This window comes from Xyrauchen texanus, chromosome 17 (assembly GCF_025860055.1).
Source record: "Xyrauchen texanus isolate HMW12.3.18 chromosome 17, RBS_HiC_50CHRs, whole genome shotgun sequence".
Classification (NCBI taxonomy): domain Eukaryota; kingdom Metazoa; phylum Chordata; class Actinopteri; order Cypriniformes; family Catostomidae; genus Xyrauchen; species Xyrauchen texanus.
In genome coordinates, this window is record NC_068292.1 from 21,158,098 (window position 1) to 21,176,058 (window position 17,961).

Below are 17,961 nucleotides of genomic sequence, written 5' to 3' on the forward strand. Positions count from 1 at the left end.
TCTCACAGCATTGACCTCTCTTTCTCACAGGTTGACCTATCAGAAGAAAGGGGCGTTTCAGGTCCACCCATAAATGCGAATACAATTTTCAAACCATATATTAGCGAAATCAAGTAGGCTAATCAAAACACACCATGGCCTTTTTTTTTTTTTTCAATTTCCTATTTTCAATTTGAGCATAAATTCGAAATTATGAAAAACAAGTCATTTTATATATATATAAATTAATAATGAATAAGTTGTTTTTTGTTTTCCAGATTTTGAATTCCTAATTGAATATGAAATGAAAAAATGGTACACGCGGATTGGAGAAAAGGGGTAGGACGGAGTTAAAGAGTGCGTGAAACATCACGAGCGCAGCTACTTCCGCCCACTTTAAAAATGGCGGTTTTCTTCATGGAGAATTTATCCGAATATTTAGGTTCATCTGAACCGGAGGTTCGATTGATTTTGTCTATATTATTAGGTAAGTAAACGCCACGCGGTTATACCTTTTAGACTCTGCTAAGAAACTATTAAGAGTGTTATTAGAAGTCATGATAAACGTGGACACTTATGTACTTGAGCCAAAAGTGTGCTGAAGTCACAGTCGTCCAATCTGCTTCCAGCTCCACTAATAGCATTACACTCATTCATGACTCCGTACCATACACCGACTCGCTCCGGTCAGGCACACGAATATATCGCCTACATGCCAGGCGATATATTCATACTCAACCGTACACAACCAACAGGATTCTTTTGTCTATAACTAATTTCTCTGATCATACCTTCATCTGACAGCTGCCCTTTTCATTTTAGTACAACCTTTGATTTCATTTGAATCACAGTTAGCTGTAACGTTGGAATGAAAATTAATTTCAAGTTGCACCTTACACCATCTGCTTTGGTTAGTTTCAGTGCAATGGGTTGGTTAACCACTGCAACCAAATGAATGATATTATTTTTTTCTTCTATAGGTTATCCCTTTGCACTGGTGTACCGGTGGTTTCTCTTTCATCAGTCTGCAACACTTCTTCATCTGTTCCACACATTCTCTGGGCTGGCACTGGCCACGTTTAACTTTGGTGAGAGAGATGATGAGGAAAGGAAGGAGAGAGGAACTGAAAGATCTGACTGATAACTAGTATCGTTATATCTAAGTGAGGCCACTCACATTTTCTAGCAACAGACTAGTGGTCATGATCACTTGAATGTCCCAACACTGCCTTATTCTGCCTGTATCTGATTTGTGGAGTTTGCAGTGCTCATAAAAATTGATTAGGTGATGCACCGCTGAACCTACATGCACATATTGGTTCTGCATAAGGCTGTGAGTCTGCATTCTCAAAACTGAACATCGTTAAATGAAATTCTACATCCACCAATGAATGATCATCTGCATAAATGTTTGTGAATTGCACTGTTTTCATTGTACAAAGTTCAAAATACTTTCAGGACAAGGAAAAACTCATTTTTATCACTGGTGAAAGTTAGGAAGAGGAAGAATATACAGACATTTGAGTAGATCTTTTAACATTTCCATCTCCGTTTACTAATTTGGAACATTTTGGCATAAATGGATAAAACATTCTTGTAAAATCAATCAATAATAAAAATTATAATTATAATAAAAACAGCAATAAAGGTGCGCTCTGTAATTTTTTTCCTTTGTAAGTTTTACTCTTAATAAAGAAATTAGTTTTAATTTTGAAACATGTGTAAAATCAAGAACACTCGCATGAGATGAAGACTCTAGTCATATCAGTAACCTTAGAAAAGTTGTTTAATTCTACATAGGGCAGGGGTGCCCTCATGGGGGCTGCCATTTTAAAATCACACGACCAGCTGAATACTACTCTCTTAATCTATGTAACCTTCTTGTTATTGGACACTTTCACTCTTGGATTACATTAATCATGGCTGATTGTGAATAGTGAATATCTACAATGGCATCTGTAACTGAAACCAATTGGTTTTGAATGCTGCCTCCACACCTCTAGGTGTCCCTGTAAGTCCAAGATGACACAATCAAAAATTTACAGAGTGGACCTTTAAGGGTGTTTAGTTTTGTTTTTCACTGTAAAGCTGTATTGTGTAATTTCTGCGCAATTAGTGCCACAAAAGAGAATTGAAATTATTTTCAAACATCTTTGTGAATATGCCCCCTATCTTCTGTTGATCAAACAAAGAGATAGTCTTGCCCCCAACTCACACATTGGTCATAGTAAACATAGTAAACGCTGTTGTGTCAGGCTGGACGTGTAGTACAAAACAAACTGAATAATTTTTATAGCGCCAAAGAGAAAGTGTTTACAGTTTTTCAGAAAATTAAGTAACTCGCCTTAATATGGGTGACGGAGGACAAATCTCAGTTGCCTCCATATCTGAGTCGTCAATCCACGCATCTTTTCACGTTGTTTGTTGAGCATGTTACTGTGGTGACATAGCGTGTGGATGTTTCATGCTATACTCCGCGGCATCCACGCACCAATCACCACATGCCTCACCGAGGGCAAGAACCACATTATAGTGACCACAAGGAGGTTAACCCAACGTGACTACCCATCCTAACAACCGGACCAATTTGATTGATTAGGAAGCCTGGCTGGAGTCACTCAGCATGTCCTGGATTCGAACTTGTGACTCCAGGTGTGGTAGACAGTGTCTTTTACTTGCTGAGCTACCCAGACTGCAGAAAAAAACACACTTCACCTTTAACAGGTTGAGAGTGCTTACATCTGTTATTTACTCAAAAAATATTTGGCCCCCCTCAAATTTTAGCCTTCGTAAATTGTTGAAGAGCTCTAATGTAGTTTTTGGCTATTTAGTTTAATTGCAAGTAATGGAGTGAAGATGAAGTGTGTCCTGATAAACTGCTCTGCAAACTGGTAATGATTTTCTGGTGGCTGATGCATTGGCATAGAAAAACTGTGACTGAGAGGTGTTAGGTCTTATTGCCATGGTAATAACCCCTGGGTGCTGAGAGTGTAGTTAATGAGAATATGAGTGGCAGGTTGAAAAGAAAGTTAATGAAAACAGATGAGGGTTGTGTAGGAAAATGTGAATATTAACTTGTGTTTGTATTCTGTGTTCTTTCTTTATTTTTTTGCTGCATTTGGATTTAACAGCAGGTCTGTCTCTCTTTTGCCATTATGTTTTACATTTGTAGTGCTTATATTGTGGTAATCTTTTGTTTTTCAGTTTTCAAATCTGTCTTTCTGTCTGTCTATCTTGCCCGGTTCACACATTCAGTACAGTGATTTTTACATGTTGGTTGTTAGTAGGTGGTCTTACTTGACTGTTGTATCAGGCAGCAGATTACTGTCTGCACTCCTGTCGGTAGTTGTCGCATCGCTGCTCGTTTTTATAATGGGTAGCTATGAAAAATTCCAGGCCTGAGAAATTCAGGTAAATTGATAAAATCTTAAAAGCCATGGAAATGTATGTATTGAATATAATTTTTGTTAGATAATGCGTTACTCTTGCAGAGAGTAAAACTTGCTCGGGAGCCAGAGTTATGTTCAATTTGTGAGCGAATCCTACTTTTTGGGTCCGCTCTTGTCAACGAATAGGTAAAAGCAGTTCACAATTTCAGCCTGAATAATTCAAAAGTGAATAGTTCTAAATCAAAATAATTTTTAAAAATCTATCCAAAAAGAAATGCCTGAAAAAGTCATGGAATTTAATTGGCCAAGATGGTGGGAGCCCTGCTTTTTGCATCGTTCTCGCTCATGTTGCCATACATTTTTTGTCAAAACGCTTATTGAAAACAAATTACTTTTGGTTGCTTTGTTGCTGCATGTGTGAACACCTCTTTAGTCTTTCTCTAGCTTTTTCTTCTCTGTCTGTCTCATTGCTAACGTTAAACGGTCATATTGTCAATAAACTTTTTATAGTGTTACCACGTGGACAGGTACTGCCGGAATGCAATAACCCCATCTCTCTATATCGTTCTTTCAGGGTCTCAGGTCTATCACTCATTCTTATGTATAGTTATTCAGTTCTTGTTGCTGAGGTTGATGGGAAGGACAGTGACATGCATTCTGAGTAGCTTTATCTTTCAGATGGTGAGACAACACATTCACTTTATCTTTGTCTTCTCATCCTAGGCATAAAATGTCTTTGGCTTGTCAATACCAGGTTGGATTATGTATTAAAGTGCCTTTCTCCTTGTGTGGCAGGTATATCTGTTGATGGGTTATTACTACACAGCTACAGACGAGTATGATATTAAATGGACCATGCCTCACTGTGTCCTCACACTCAAACTCATTGGTATGGAGCCTGCTGTTGATTGCTGTTCCATCCTTATCTATCATTCCTCTGAATTTATAGATTATTTTCATCATTAATTCATTATTATTTTCAAGGCTATGAAGGTTAATTGATATGTAGTTGTACCCTTACCAATAAGTACTGTAGTGGTAAAAGTACTGTGTATCAGATGGTAAAACCATGATAGTTTGATAAACAGTGGCCTCAAAAAGTATTTGGAAACTTAGCCATTGGACATTGTATTTGAGAACAGAATATCAAACTAAGTGACATATGTTTTAAAGAAAGATAGCACAAGCACTTTTTTCAAATAAAAACATGTTAGGTATACTGTTTAAAATTAAGATAAACATTTTTGGACAGTATACTGAAACATATGTGATGAACTGTGGTAACTCTGCTAGAACACCTGTGTGAACTTTAGGGGAACGGATTTCATATATCCACTAAAAATTACTGTAGCATAATTTGTTAGCCACTTGATTTGACCTTTTATTACTAATGCAATGTCATTCATACAGTTTTACTTGTGACTTAAATGTCCAGATATGTTTTGGGTCGACTGTATATGATCATACTGAATGATTATTATATTCATGTACCATGGTACAGTATGCACATAATGTACTTCACAGAATACATTGGAAATACCACAGTATATTTCTTAAAAACTGATTATATCATGGTGCGTTTTGTTAGTTTACTATTGTTATTACTGTTGTTATAGTTTTCGTTGGTACTACTTTCCTACTATATAACAGATGTAATAGCTCTAATATTGTTGTTCTATGATGATTAGTGCTTATAGCCTCCACTTACTGTATTTTTGCTCAACAACTGGTCATCTCTATCAATAGTACTGCTCATATCATGTGGGTAAAAATAATGGCTGAATTTCTTATTGCAGGTTTAGCACTAGATTACTATGATGGTGGAAAAGAACCAGTGAGTATGTTTTAATTTGTGATCCGCTATCAACAACTTCATCTTCATATAACTATCTTTTCCTCTTCCTGCATGGCTGTTGTTTGTATTTTATGCATGATTTTAGCACCATGAACTGATGGGGAACCACAAGGTATCTTCTTCAGTTGTGTAGCTGACGTTCCTCTAAATGACCATTATGTTACAGTGTAATGATGCCGGGCAAGGTGAAGTGTTGTATTTTTTGTAGTTGTGAGATTGGTGGAGCATTCCCACTGGTGTAATTGTGTAATTTGTTAGCTCATCTGTGCTCATATTGGAGTCAGCTCTGCCATTTCATTCTGCCAGTTTAAATAACTCTCTTAAAGTTAATAGTATCTATGCCTTAACAAAGTTGGCTTCTTCATGTGATAGTGTGCATGCATCTTTTTCTCTGTTGATCTTTGTTGAAGATGTCATTTACTGTAGCCAACCTACACAGTCTTCTCTTATACTTCTTAAAGCAATGATTTATTGGGGGTGTAAAGAGTAGCCTACCTGATGACTAATGATAGACTCTTCTTTGTTCATGACTAGAGGCAGGGTTTCCATGGACTTAAATATTTTTTATTTCCATTCCAGGCCTAAAATATTAATATTTGCTTAGTCATGGAAAGTTCAATAGTGAATGCAAATTGTTCTAGTTATGTTCTGCCCTAATATAATTTATCAGCTTTTATCAGCTCTTTGTGAGTGCAGTCTCTATAAAACGTTTTTTTTTTTTTTTTTTTTTTTTTAAATCCTTATCAAGTAATAACAAAGGACTGGAAAATGTATTTAAATTCATTGTTCAAAAGATATGGTATGGAACAGTTTTGCTTTAATCTTGTTTTTTTTGCCCAAGTAGATCTGGAGAAAAAAAACTGATTTTTTAGATGTCAACATTTTTAATAATTTGTCTTCATCAATTTTCATAAGTTTAAAGGTATTGTTCACCCCAAAATGATAATTCGCTCATCATTTACTCACCTTTATGCCAGTCTCAAGCTCGAAAAACTTTGTAATGCAAGTCAATGGGGTTCAACACTATCAAACTCCAAAATGGATATAAAGGCAGCATAAAGGTAATCCATACAACTCTGTATTAATCCATGTCTTTTGGAGAAATATTTTTGGTTGAAGGTCAGAAACAGACCAAAAATAACTCCTTTTAAACTTTAAATCTTGACATCTACATTCTCCTTGGTGATCATGATTTAAAGCTTGATTACACTTTCTTATGCTTGACGTATGAGATTTATAGTAAAAAAAGGAGTTGAATTTGGTCTCTTTCTCCCCCAAAACTGGTATTATTGCTTCTGAAGATATGGATTAAACCACTGGAGTCATCTGGATTAACTTTATGCTGCCTTTTATGTCCTTTATGGAGCTTGAAGATGTTGGACCTTATTGCATTGCATTGCATAGGTACTGTCTTATATCTGCATCAAAAAAATATTCGTTTGTGTTCTGCAGAAGAAAGAAAGTCATACAAGTTTGAGATGGCATGAGAGTGAGTAAATGATGAGAGAATTATAATTTGTTAGTTAACTTTTCCTTTAAACTTCTCCTATAATTTTTCCAAATCCTTTTCTAATATTTCATTTACTAATTTTCTTGTATCTGATAGTCTCAGTTGAGTGCAGACCAGAAGAAGTCTGCCCTCTGCTCTGCACCTTCTCTATTGGAGGTGTTCGGTTTCTCGTACTTCTATGGAGGCTTCCTGGTAGGGCCTCAGTTCACACTATGCAACTACCAGAGGCTTGTATCCCGAGAGATGTCTGATTGCCCTGGACAACCACCCAATAGGTAAACGCACAATCTCACCTTGGGACACAAGCCTATTCATATTACCAGCCTTACGATCTTGGTTAAAACCAATGATTTAACCTACTCTATATAATTCATTCTTGCCATTTTGTGCACCCTGATCAAGGGCACAATGATGATGAACTGGTTTTGAGCTTAGCCTTTGTTTGGCTTGCACTCAAATCAGATTTCTTTGCAGTCATTTTGCAAGCAATAAAATCGGACATGTTCGTTCAGACCGTTTAGTAAATATCTGGTATATCTATTCAATTCAGTTGCAGTGATAATGACTTAAAATAGTTCACCCAAAAAATTAAAATGCTCTCATCATTCACTTACCCTACTGCTATCCCAGATGTGTATGACTTAATTGTGTCTAGAACTTTGAAGCTCCAAAAAGCACATAAAAGCAGCAAAAAGTAATCCATAAGATTTCAGTGGTTAAATACATGTCTTCAGATGTGATATGATAGGTGTGGGTGAGAAACTTTAGTTTACTTTAAATTCACACTTACACCAGCCCACCTGTGCACGTTCACGAGAGGACTGAGTTCCTTTTTTTGCCAATATGCATTCTTCGTGCATATTTTATAGGTCAACTTTTATGTGCTTTTTGGAGCTTTAATATTCTGGCTACCATTCACTTGCATTGTATGGACCTACAGAGCTGAAATTTTCTCCTAAATATTTGTGTCTGTGTTCAGCAGACGAAAGTAAGTCATGAACATCTGGGATGACATGAGGGTGAATAAATGATGAGAGAATTTCATTTTTGGGTGAACTATCCCTTTAAGTGCAATTTCAAAAGACAAGAAAACTGGAAAATTTGCTTCTGTTCATGTCCATAATGGCATCTTTCCACAATTCTGGACGAATCAACTGCATCAGACAACATAAGCTTTAGGGGCATTGCTGTACTATTTACACATTCATGTATATGTTGTTTCTGCAACTGCTTACTCAAAATGTAATACATACAGAATGACACAATGTCACATTGCACTTTGAGTTTGACATTACAGTCATATTGCATCCCCAAAAAAACAAACAAAAGTAAAATCCAACAGAACCGTTCAGATTGCAGTGCATTTCCAAAATTCTGCACATATGAATGAATTTTGGATCGTGTTTGTGTTTTTGAACAAAGCCTTTGTTACTGTCCAAGTCCTGGGACACAACTACTGCTTGAGTTAAATGTTAACCACTAGGCTGCATTGTTTTGACAATCCTTGGCCTTAGCTTGGCCAATACTGACTAAATAGCATTTTAATCTAACAGACATTTACTCCTCTGTTTTACAGTGTGGTTCCAGCAATCAAAAGACTAGGTTTGGGTATGCTCTCCCTAACCATCTTTACAATTGGTGGACCGCACTTCCCAGATAGCTACTACTTAACAGATGAGTTTGAGGTCAGTGAAACAATGTTATGCATAACTGCAATATGACTGATGCTGAGGAGAGAGGAGTGACATCACAGTGAAACACGTTGAAAAATATTAATTGTTACGTGTTCAAATAATTGTAGTCTAATTTAATCTATTATGATTATCAACTGTCGATAAATCAATTTAAGCAGAAATGCAGTTTAGTAATCGTTCGACCAGTTATTCAAACACTGAATACACCGGAATCTGAAGTTAGATGGCGGGCTCTATTTTGCTTTGAATTTAATTCTGAATTGATTGATCATTTAAATGGCAAATGAATGAAAATTGGCATCCCTATTTATTGTCGTTATGTGAACCTCTTAGACTGATAGAAATCCTTTGCTCACTGATCAGGATGAATCATACTTGGACCTTGGACTCGTTTGACAAGGCTAGATCTGTAATGTTTAAAATTTAAAAAAGACTAACACAATTCTTTGTCAAAATTCATCAGAAGTGATTCATTCTTTCTTATCCAGGCACAACATTTCTGGTTCAAGAGTTTGTATATCCTACTGTGGGTAAAAATAAACCTGTACAAATACATCAGTTGCTGGCTAATAACGGTGAGTAAGCACCTCAACCACAATCTCCCATTAAGACTACACTTGTGATAATTGAGATTCATTATATTTCATGCAGTGCAGCCTGTCAATGTATCTTGATTAAATCTTCTTGGAGAGGTGTTAGCTGTGTAGCAAGCCAATTACAGGCAAGAAATGGCTTTCTTTTCTCAGCGGAGTGCGTGAAACTTACCTACCTTAGGGTTCACCAGATTAGAATTAACGAGCCGGACCTGTTCAGGTTGACTTGATGCTGAACAGGTTCTCTGACCTAAACGTTTCTGTTGGTTGGGATTTTTAGGTGTGTTTGAATTGTTGAAAAAGATGTTTGTCAAGTAATCATCGTTCTGTCTTTGTCCCAGAATTTTTGAAATATCTCTTCTGTAAATCCACACTGAATGCAAATTCTGTCTCTCATATATATATATATATATATATATATATATACATATGTTCTTAGGAAGGTGTGTGTATACTCTCCGGACTGGGCTATAATGGGAAGAACGAGAAAGGCGAGCATCAATGGGATGCCTGTGCCAATGTGAGGGTGTGGCTGTTTGAGACCACGCCCCTCTTCACAGGCACTATCAACTCCTTCAACAGAAACACAAATGCTTGGGTTGCAAGGTGTGCACATGTGGTTAATACAGTTGTCATTTATTGGAATCAGAGCTTTTTTTATTTATGCATCTATCCGTTCTCTCTTTCTCTCCGTCTCCTTCCCTTCTTCTGTACAGGCATGTGTTTAAGAGGTTGAAGTTCTTGGGTAATAAGCTGTTGTCTCAGATGTTCACACTGTTATTTCTGGCAATCTGGCATGGCTTGCACTCGGGGTACCTCATCTGCTTCTCCATGGAGTTCATCATTGTCAACGTGGAGAAGCAGGTAACCATGACAACATTGCTATAGCTGATATAAGGTGTGAAGTTGTTTAGAATCAAGACGACTAAAGACTTCTTTTTTAGGACAAAGTTTAGAACCAACTCAAACCACTTGTACAGAAAAATAACAGGATTCATGGTGGCCTTAGAAACATGAAATCCGAAATAAATTTTTATATGTATTAATAGAAATTAAAGGTGAAAAGGTTTCCCAATAAAAAGTTTACTCCTAAAGAAATTAATTGGAATTTTTGTAACATATGTATAAAATTACGAGCACTAATATGAGATGAAGACTCTAGTCATATCAGTAACCTTATAAAAGCTGTTTTATTCTACATGGGGCAGGGGTGCCCTCCTGGGGGCTGCCATTTTAGAATAACATGACCAGCTGAATTCTACTCGCTTAATCTCAGTAACATCTTGTTATTGGACAGTTTCACTCTTATATTAAATGAATCATGGCTGATCGTGAAAAGGGATTTTCTACAATAGGGCTTTTCACACTTTGCTTATCTTCATTCTACACCCCAATCTGAACATCGGGTAAAGCAACGTATCACACTTGTAATTTTGAAAGGGGTTGGCACCGCTTTTTGCCCGGTGTTATAAAACCCTGCTCCGGAACAGGGTTAGCCCTGCATTTGCAGGGTTAACCCTGTGTTGCTGTACCAAAGGTACATAGTGTGAAACAATGTGGGTGTTGAAATGTTTTATAAAGTTGTTCAGCAACAGACAACCTCTTATAAAGCCTCAGTACTTAGCTAATTAAATAGTAATGTGATTTGTACCATAGCTGAAACTTTCATGTGCTGTTTATGTTCTCAGTCTGAGTAAAACCTGTAAAGTGTCAAACAATGGTGGCAAATACGATAACTGCACACAGTGTTCTGTGTTTTTGGGGCATATTTCAGAAGACAAAAGACAAACCGAGCTGAATTGCTTGATGACAGGCACGTGCACACATAGACATCAAATTTTTTTATATGTGTGTATATATATATATTATATATATATATATTCCTGTTTGCGCACAGCTTCCCTGTCAAACAAATATATTTAATGTATAAAAAAATATCAGGTCTGAAGATAAGACTTTGTCGAGTTCCGATGCCCTCTCTCCCTCCCTCTCTCCCTCTCTCCATCTGCGTCTCAGCGCAGCAGTGCAACACACATTGGCACATCAGACACACGGAGAGGCAGACAGACAGGTAGCAGCCCCTCTCAGCTCTTATCCCAGTTGTGTTTTTCGTGGCTTGCGTGGAGGTGAGTGGTGATGAACAAAAGACTAAACTACCAGTGCCTCGACTTCACAGCTAACTAACCAAAAGATAAATATAGTTAACTTGTGTCTTGCTAACATGCATGACTCATGAGCTACTAGCTAATGTAATAAGTTAGCTGCAGGCAATATATCATGGCCATACAGGCTAATGTACTGTACTTAATGGAGACACTACAGGTGAATGCAGAAAAATTAGTGTCTAATAACATCACCACATTGATATGCAAATTTGGTGTTAACTAATTAAAATGTGCTAATTTGCATACATTTGACAAGGCCCAGCAGGTGAAAAGGATAAACAAAATAACTTAAGCATTTCACCACAGAACTTCCCCAATTAATGACTTATATCATGAGTCTTTTCCCCTGGAATGTTAAGTTTAAATATGCAGATTATCTTGTTTTGGTTAATTTAGAAGAAATCTACAGATGCAAACAGGCAGAGGGTAGTAGCCTTAAAACAAACACCATCTATATGTGTATTTTGGAAGTTATCTTTCCATTGGAGTGAAAGAAGACATGGAAGCAAAATAGACCAAAATCTCAAAATTGACCACTACATGAAAAAAGTGCCCTGCCTTAAACAGTAACTTCATATCAAATAATTATGAGAAGTGTCCTTTTTTCCACTTGAGCCCCTGCCCCCAAATATCTGTGCACGTCTCTACTTGGCGACATTTCTACAGAAGGACAGAGCTGCTCCATTGATAGGATGCGTGTCCCTCAAAAGCTGTATTCAATCATTGTATAAAATCATTGTTAGCAACATCACAGATATGCAAATAAGAACATTAACCTGGGGTTTACAAATGTACAGTGTTAAACATTGGAAATCTGCAACTGATTTTATTATTGAATTATTGATTTTGAATGATGCTGCATCCACACCACTAGGTGTCACTGTAAGTACAAGATGACATGAACAAAAAGTTACTGAGTGCACCTTTAAATAATGAATTGACCCCCATTTAGAAGGAATTTGCATAAGCAACTTTTCTGTGCACATTTGAACATGTGTATGCAATAATTAGTGAATGAGAGCCGAAACGTTTCTCAGATTAAAAGCTTACTGAGAATTGTAAACTCTGGCTCTAGGTAAGATGAAAATACTGCCTGTTTCTTTTTTTATGGCCTTGAAGAAAGATGGTGATATTATAACTGCTATGTCAATGTTTTTGCAGGCTCAGGCCCTGGTGTGGGACAGTCCTTTGCTTACGTCCATAGCTCGGAGCCCTCTGTATGCACTCGTATATGTAGTGCAGCAGTTTATTCACTGGCTTTTTATGGGTTACTCTCTTGTGCCATTCTGCCTCTTCACTTACGACAAGTGGCTCAAGGTGTGTTACATACTCAGCATGGATTTATTAATAATTAATCTGGTATTGGATATGGGCTTGATCCTGATGTGCTGTGATATATCAATCCTTATTGTACAGTGTTTGTTGATGTTTCATATTTGTCTTTCAGGTTTACTTCTCTTTATATTTCTATGGTCACATATTTTTCTTTGCTGCCTTTCTCATCCTGCCATACCTCTGCAAGCTGCTTGTCCCCCAGAAAAAAGGCACTGAGAAAAAGGAGGATTAGTTAAAAGGGTAAATTTTTCCTCCGTCTCTTCTAAACGCCTGTTTGTGTTTGTGCCACCTGTCTTTTCTCTCTCACTCCTTTTTTTTTATCTCTCTCTCTCACACATACACACACACACACACACACACTCTCTCTCTCTCATTTTGTTCTCTGTCATTATCTTTTTTCCACTCTCTATGTGAGTTTGTTCTTTCCCATGTTTTTATTCACAGTGGAGACTAATGCTGCTGTCAAGGCAATGATCGTATTTAGGAGACGCGTGCACATGAACATCCACGATGTTGTATTTACTATCGGGAAAAAATAATCATGGTGAAATTTGTTCCATGTTCTGTTGAAGAATTACAATAATACATGACCAAATGCATAGATAAGGAATCAGTTATGCACATTCTTTGCTCTTTCTTTCATTACACTAGCATTAGAAAAGCTTCTTTTATGAGAATGTTTGTCAGTCATGTGCATTCTAAAACAACAGAAGCTGATTATAAGTTTAGGTATTTTATAATGGCTAAATTGTGTAACACTCTCTCTCTTTCTCTTACACGCAGGTATCTATGTTTACGATTGTCTAAGTTGACTGAAGTGAACTGTGACTTTTAAAGAGCAACTGATGAGGACAAATTTCAAGGCCTTTAGTAATATATTACTATACAAGGTACATACAACAGTGATGTATGTGTACAAATGGTAGTCAGTTGGAGGGTTTTTGAGTTGTGGACTGCAATGAAAAAGGTGAAAAACTGCAGAAATATAAGCCGGTTTGAAGTTCAATGTTCACTGAATAAGAAATACTGATGTTTGGTGGCTTAAGATATTGTATATGTTCATACCATTGCACTCATTACTCTGTAATGATCTCATTTCTTGTTTCCTGTCTAATGAGAGAGTTGGCTTTGGCTATAGCTATGGGCACTTGTGCACTTTTAGAAAGGATGTGGATCATTCATTTAAAAGATGTAAACTAATGAGACCATATTTTTTATTTTCCTTTGCCTGGAAAACCTCCACAAACCTGTGAATACCCTGAGACTGATAAAAAGCACTGAAACACAAAAATATGTGAATAAGAGTGAGCAGTCCACTCAGCATTGCCGGACATTATAAATGAATGTTTTTCATTTTTATAACAGTTTTATTTTCTTCTGTGATTAGACAACTTCTGATGGGGATTCCTCTCTCTTTTTAGGATGAGTTTTATGGTAGCTGCAGTTTTATAGCTTTTTGGACTAAAGGTTTCACAAAAGAGATCATCTTTCTATCATCTCATCCCCCGTTCCCTTTAACCCTGCCCGTCAATCCATCTGACCTTCTCTATTTCCCTGTTCTCTTCCTTTTCTCCAGCAAGTCTTTTTTGTTCAGTGTTGAGCACAAACAAAAAAAGGAACCATATTGAAGACATGCATTTCCTACCAGACTCATAAATATGAAGGTAAATTTGTGTCAGTGTTATTAAGAGCAGACTGTTAAATCTTAAAATGAATACAAATATATTATTGGGCTATGAGCTTAATTGTGAACAATTTTCAAACGGGCTAGTTAGAAACAAATTTTCTTCTGATCAGCCATTTTAGTCTGACTGAAGAAGTGTGTTGTATACAGTGTTTACAGTGTTTCATCGCACATCCAGATCTTTTATCTGCCTTCAAGACTTTGTGGTTTGCTCTCAGTAATTCTGACACCCATTCGCCTTCATGCATCCGTTTGGTATGACATGTTGAAGATCGTTGGCACAAATATATGTCACTGTTCAGTGAGGGAGATTTTTAAGATCTGCTCCCGACACAATCTGAGGGAGCAGGGGCTCATTGTAGCATCTGGATTGTTTTATAATACTTTGTCTATACCTGTGGTTACATATTTTAATGATGTAAAATAGTTGTTTTTGGGAAAACAAACTACTTCTGCCTTATTGCTACCAAATGTACAAAAAAGAAGAATTTTGTTTTGTTTTGTAATATTCATTAAATATGCTGGATTTTAACAAAATCACTCTGACGGAGGTGGTGTTTTTGGATTGTAATATCAGGTTTGTAGATTTGTCTGCTGTGCGAGCCGATATGACGTCATCTTGCAGTCTGGACCCAAGAGTAGAAGCACATTGAGATGGAGACGAGTTCAAACGCATCAACAACTGTCAGCCATTATACATTCGAAGTGGGAGTAAATGTGTGGTCTGACGATGAGTTGTGTGCATGAGCTTCTAGATGTAATACGTAGCCAGCCAGCCCGCTGGTTTATCCGGAGGAGAATTAAGAATCCTACTATGGTGAGGCGTTAGCTCATAAATATTAATTAGGTCATGGGAACGATACTTTGTAATCTTCCAATAGTGAAGGTTTAAAGGAATATTCTCGGTTCAAAACAAGTAAAACTCAATCGACAACATTGGTGGCATAATATTGATTACCACAAATTCATTTAGATTTAAATATTGTTTACTGAGGCGCAAACAATGGAGGCAATTTGTAAACATTTAAATACTCACTATTTCGAGACTGTAGCCCCATGACAGAAATAAATATGCGTGTAAACAATTGTAGTGTGGTAAAATTGCTTACTAACCTTTGCTGTGTAAACTTAGCCAACTTTATTTGAATGTAAATTTGAATTTACAGCTCAAATAATACATACATTTTAACAGAAGAATGAACGTAAGTGCGTTTATATAATTACAAGCTTCACATTTCTGCCTTAAAACCATCCAAAATTGGCCCCATTCACTTCCATTGTAAGTGTCTCTCTTTTTTTTATTTTAAGAAAAGGAGGTGAGAGTCAAAATTAATTGTTGTGGTAATCCAAATTATGCTACAAATATTGTCAATTGAGCATAACTTGTATTGAACCCAGAATATCCCTTTAAGTTTAAAACATTAATTAACCAGTTCCTGCATCGCGACCTTGCCTTCTGATAGGCACGGACTGCTAATAAATATTAAGTTGAAGCGTTCTTACCGTCCACTGAAGAGCACTCGACTGATTAATATTAAGAACCAAACCTTTACCGTAGTAGGATTTGTAAATTCGCCGTAGAGCGAGAGAGACGCAGTGTGGGCGGGTTAACCGCGGCTATCTCTCCGTCTTTTTTTCTCACGGTATCCACCGACAGCATTGGTTTCTTGATATCTAATCTTCGAATTCCGGTTCCGCTCCTTTTTACAGCTCTGAAAATCTCAGGAGGCCCCAACGCTCCACTCGTTGCGTTTGGTGTAGGCTACTCGTGTGTCGGCGGGTATCAGGCTGTCATAGGAGTGTGTCACGGATGCTGAGAGGACACTGATCACGGTACCATCTCACACACCTCACGGTAACGTTACATTTGATTCCAGAATAATAATTCTCATTTAAAATTACTCTTTAGACGGGGGTTATATTAATTGAACCACTGTCTCTGCTTTGTATATTGGGACGATATAATGTTTTCGATGCGCTTGAATCTGTCTGTAGGCTTAAAAAAAAATCGATGATTGTTTGTCGCATTTATGTGTGTGACATATAGCCTAGCTATGTGAGCTATAACACATTAAAACCCGGTCAGTTTAACGCGCTGGAAAATCCCGTCCTCTGCCCATCATCCAAGTTGTCAGTTTTGTAATCTGCATTATAAAAATATCGTTGTACGTAAATGACAGATAAATAGCCAATGTATTTTCAGATGTCTGTAATCAATATAGGCAAATCACATGAGTTATTCTGTTATCAAACCAGTATTCTTAAGCGATTGTGACACCCGCGTATACGCGCGCGCGAGGATACACCTGCAAGCGCGCGTGAACGAGGATGCGCAGACTTCTCACTTTCACGCACACTCGCATTATGTCTTAAGTATGAAGCTTTTAGTCGAAGTGTTGATTGTCAATTGTGTATATATAGTGTTTATACTACTCTGAATATTATATTCTGGCCTCCTTGGCCCTACAAGGCCCTTAGCTACAATAATGATGTCAAGGGTAGGCCTATTACATAGGGCTACATATCATATTCACATTTACATAGCGCAGAGTATTTGCCTTAATACTTGAGTTTAAAGAAATGCTAGCAAAATTGCATGTGAAATGAAACTTCAACCCCAGTGTGTGTTGTTCAAGGAGATGTCTGTTTCTCTGTCTCTGTGCTCATCTGTTTCTCCTCTTAAACCGCTTAATATCAGGTTAATGCATGTATTTCCCTTCTGTCCTTCCCCTCTGCCTCTGCCTTCCTCTCTCAGATGGCCAGATTGAGTTTTCTCTCCTTTCTCCTCTTTTGCTTGACTTCGGTTGCCCATGGCAACAAAGGTCAGTCTCCATCCTTTTGAATGTTGATATTGAGCAGCGTGTAGATGATTAAGAGTGGATGAGTGTATTAATAATTTTGTTGGCTACTCTAGAGGGAAATGCACTTACAGTAGATTTACATGAACCTATTCATTAATTATTAATTCAATAATGTTACACTGTTGTATGTTGTGATGTCAATAATCAGACTATTTTGTTCTGATCAGTACTTTTTATTTGGTGAATGCTTCCAGTGTCTTATGTCAATGAAGATGGAGCGATTTCATGGGTTAATGGGATTGTTCACCCAAAAATGAATACTCACACTCATGTTGTTCTAAACCTAAATGACATTCTGGCTTCCATTGAATGCAAAAGGAGATGTTAGGCAGAATGACAGTGTCAGTCATCATTTACTTTCATTGTATAAAAAAAGCGAACATAAATGGTGACTGAGTCTTCTTTTGTTCTTCAGAAGAAAGTACGTCATACAGGTTTGGAAAAACATGAGGGCAAGTAATGATGACAGAATTTTCTTTTTTGGGTGAACTATCCCTTTGAATTCCAGAAGGGTAGGCCACATCTCAAGGTGACATAAGAACAGACAACTTGAAGACGGAAAGTGAAATCCAAAGAGACTGAGATAAGAAAAAGAATAGAATGATACACTGAAAGATAAAAAGAAAAAGGAGACAGAATGGATGATAGGTAGTGACAGATATATGTTGACTAACTGATGGAGAGAGAGAGAGAGAGAGAGAGAGAGAGAGAGAGAGAGCGCAAGCAATACAGCCAAATTTGGAGAAGGGCAGAAAGGGTGGGGAAGGATGCACATAAGATATGTGCTTTAGGTTCTCAGAGAGAGAGAGAGAGAAAGAGAAAGAGAGAGTGAGAGGTCGACTGTCTTGTCCTTGAAAAAAGGGTGAAAGCTTATCTATTCTCGTCTTTGCTATTTT

The 17,961-nt window shown here is 37.2% G+C and overlaps 2 protein-coding genes across 7 annotated transcripts in view; both read left to right on the forward strand.

The window, feature by feature from the left end:
- The first annotated feature begins 379 nt into the window (after window positions 1-379).
- Window positions 380-14,911, forward strand: LOC127657511 (lysophospholipid acyltransferase 5-like). 5 transcript variants are annotated; one of them, XM_052146326.1, is made up of 13 exons: window positions 380-466; window positions 960-1,067; window positions 3,940-4,049; window positions 4,164-4,257; window positions 5,165-5,202; window positions 6,830-7,008; window positions 8,310-8,418; window positions 8,916-9,002; window positions 9,460-9,626; window positions 9,737-9,884; window positions 12,347-12,502; window positions 12,633-12,760; window positions 13,304-14,911. In XM_052146326.1, exons 1-12 carry the CDS (start codon window positions 382-384, stop codon window positions 12,750-12,752), a joined length of 1,401 nt encoding a protein of 466 aa, XP_052002286.1. In that variant the 5' UTR covers window positions 380-381; the 3' UTR covers window positions 12,753-12,760; window positions 13,304-14,911. The 5 variants fall into 5 exon arrangements, with proteins under 5 accessions (XP_052002286.1, XP_052002287.1, XP_052002289.1 ...); XM_052146327.1 differs by having other exon boundaries at window positions 3,943-4,049; XM_052146329.1 differs by having other exon boundaries at window positions 429-466; window positions 960-1,312; window positions 3,943-4,049; window positions 13,304-14,910.
- An 887-nt stretch (window positions 14,912-15,798) lies between these two features.
- Window positions 15,799-17,961, forward strand: part of LOC127657449 (calsyntenin-3-like) — a 40,524-nt gene continuing 38,361 nt past the window's right edge. Inside the window, exons 1-2 of one of the 2 annotated variants that reach the window (XM_052146207.1) lie at window positions 15,799-16,059; window positions 16,960-17,026. In XM_052146207.1, coding sequence (XP_052002167.1) covers window positions 16,960-17,026 — 67 coding nt within the window. In that variant the 5' untranslated portion in view covers window positions 15,799-16,059. The remainder of the gene's footprint in view (window positions 16,060-16,959; window positions 17,027-17,961) is intronic. The other variant, XM_052146208.1, reaches the window with a different exon arrangement.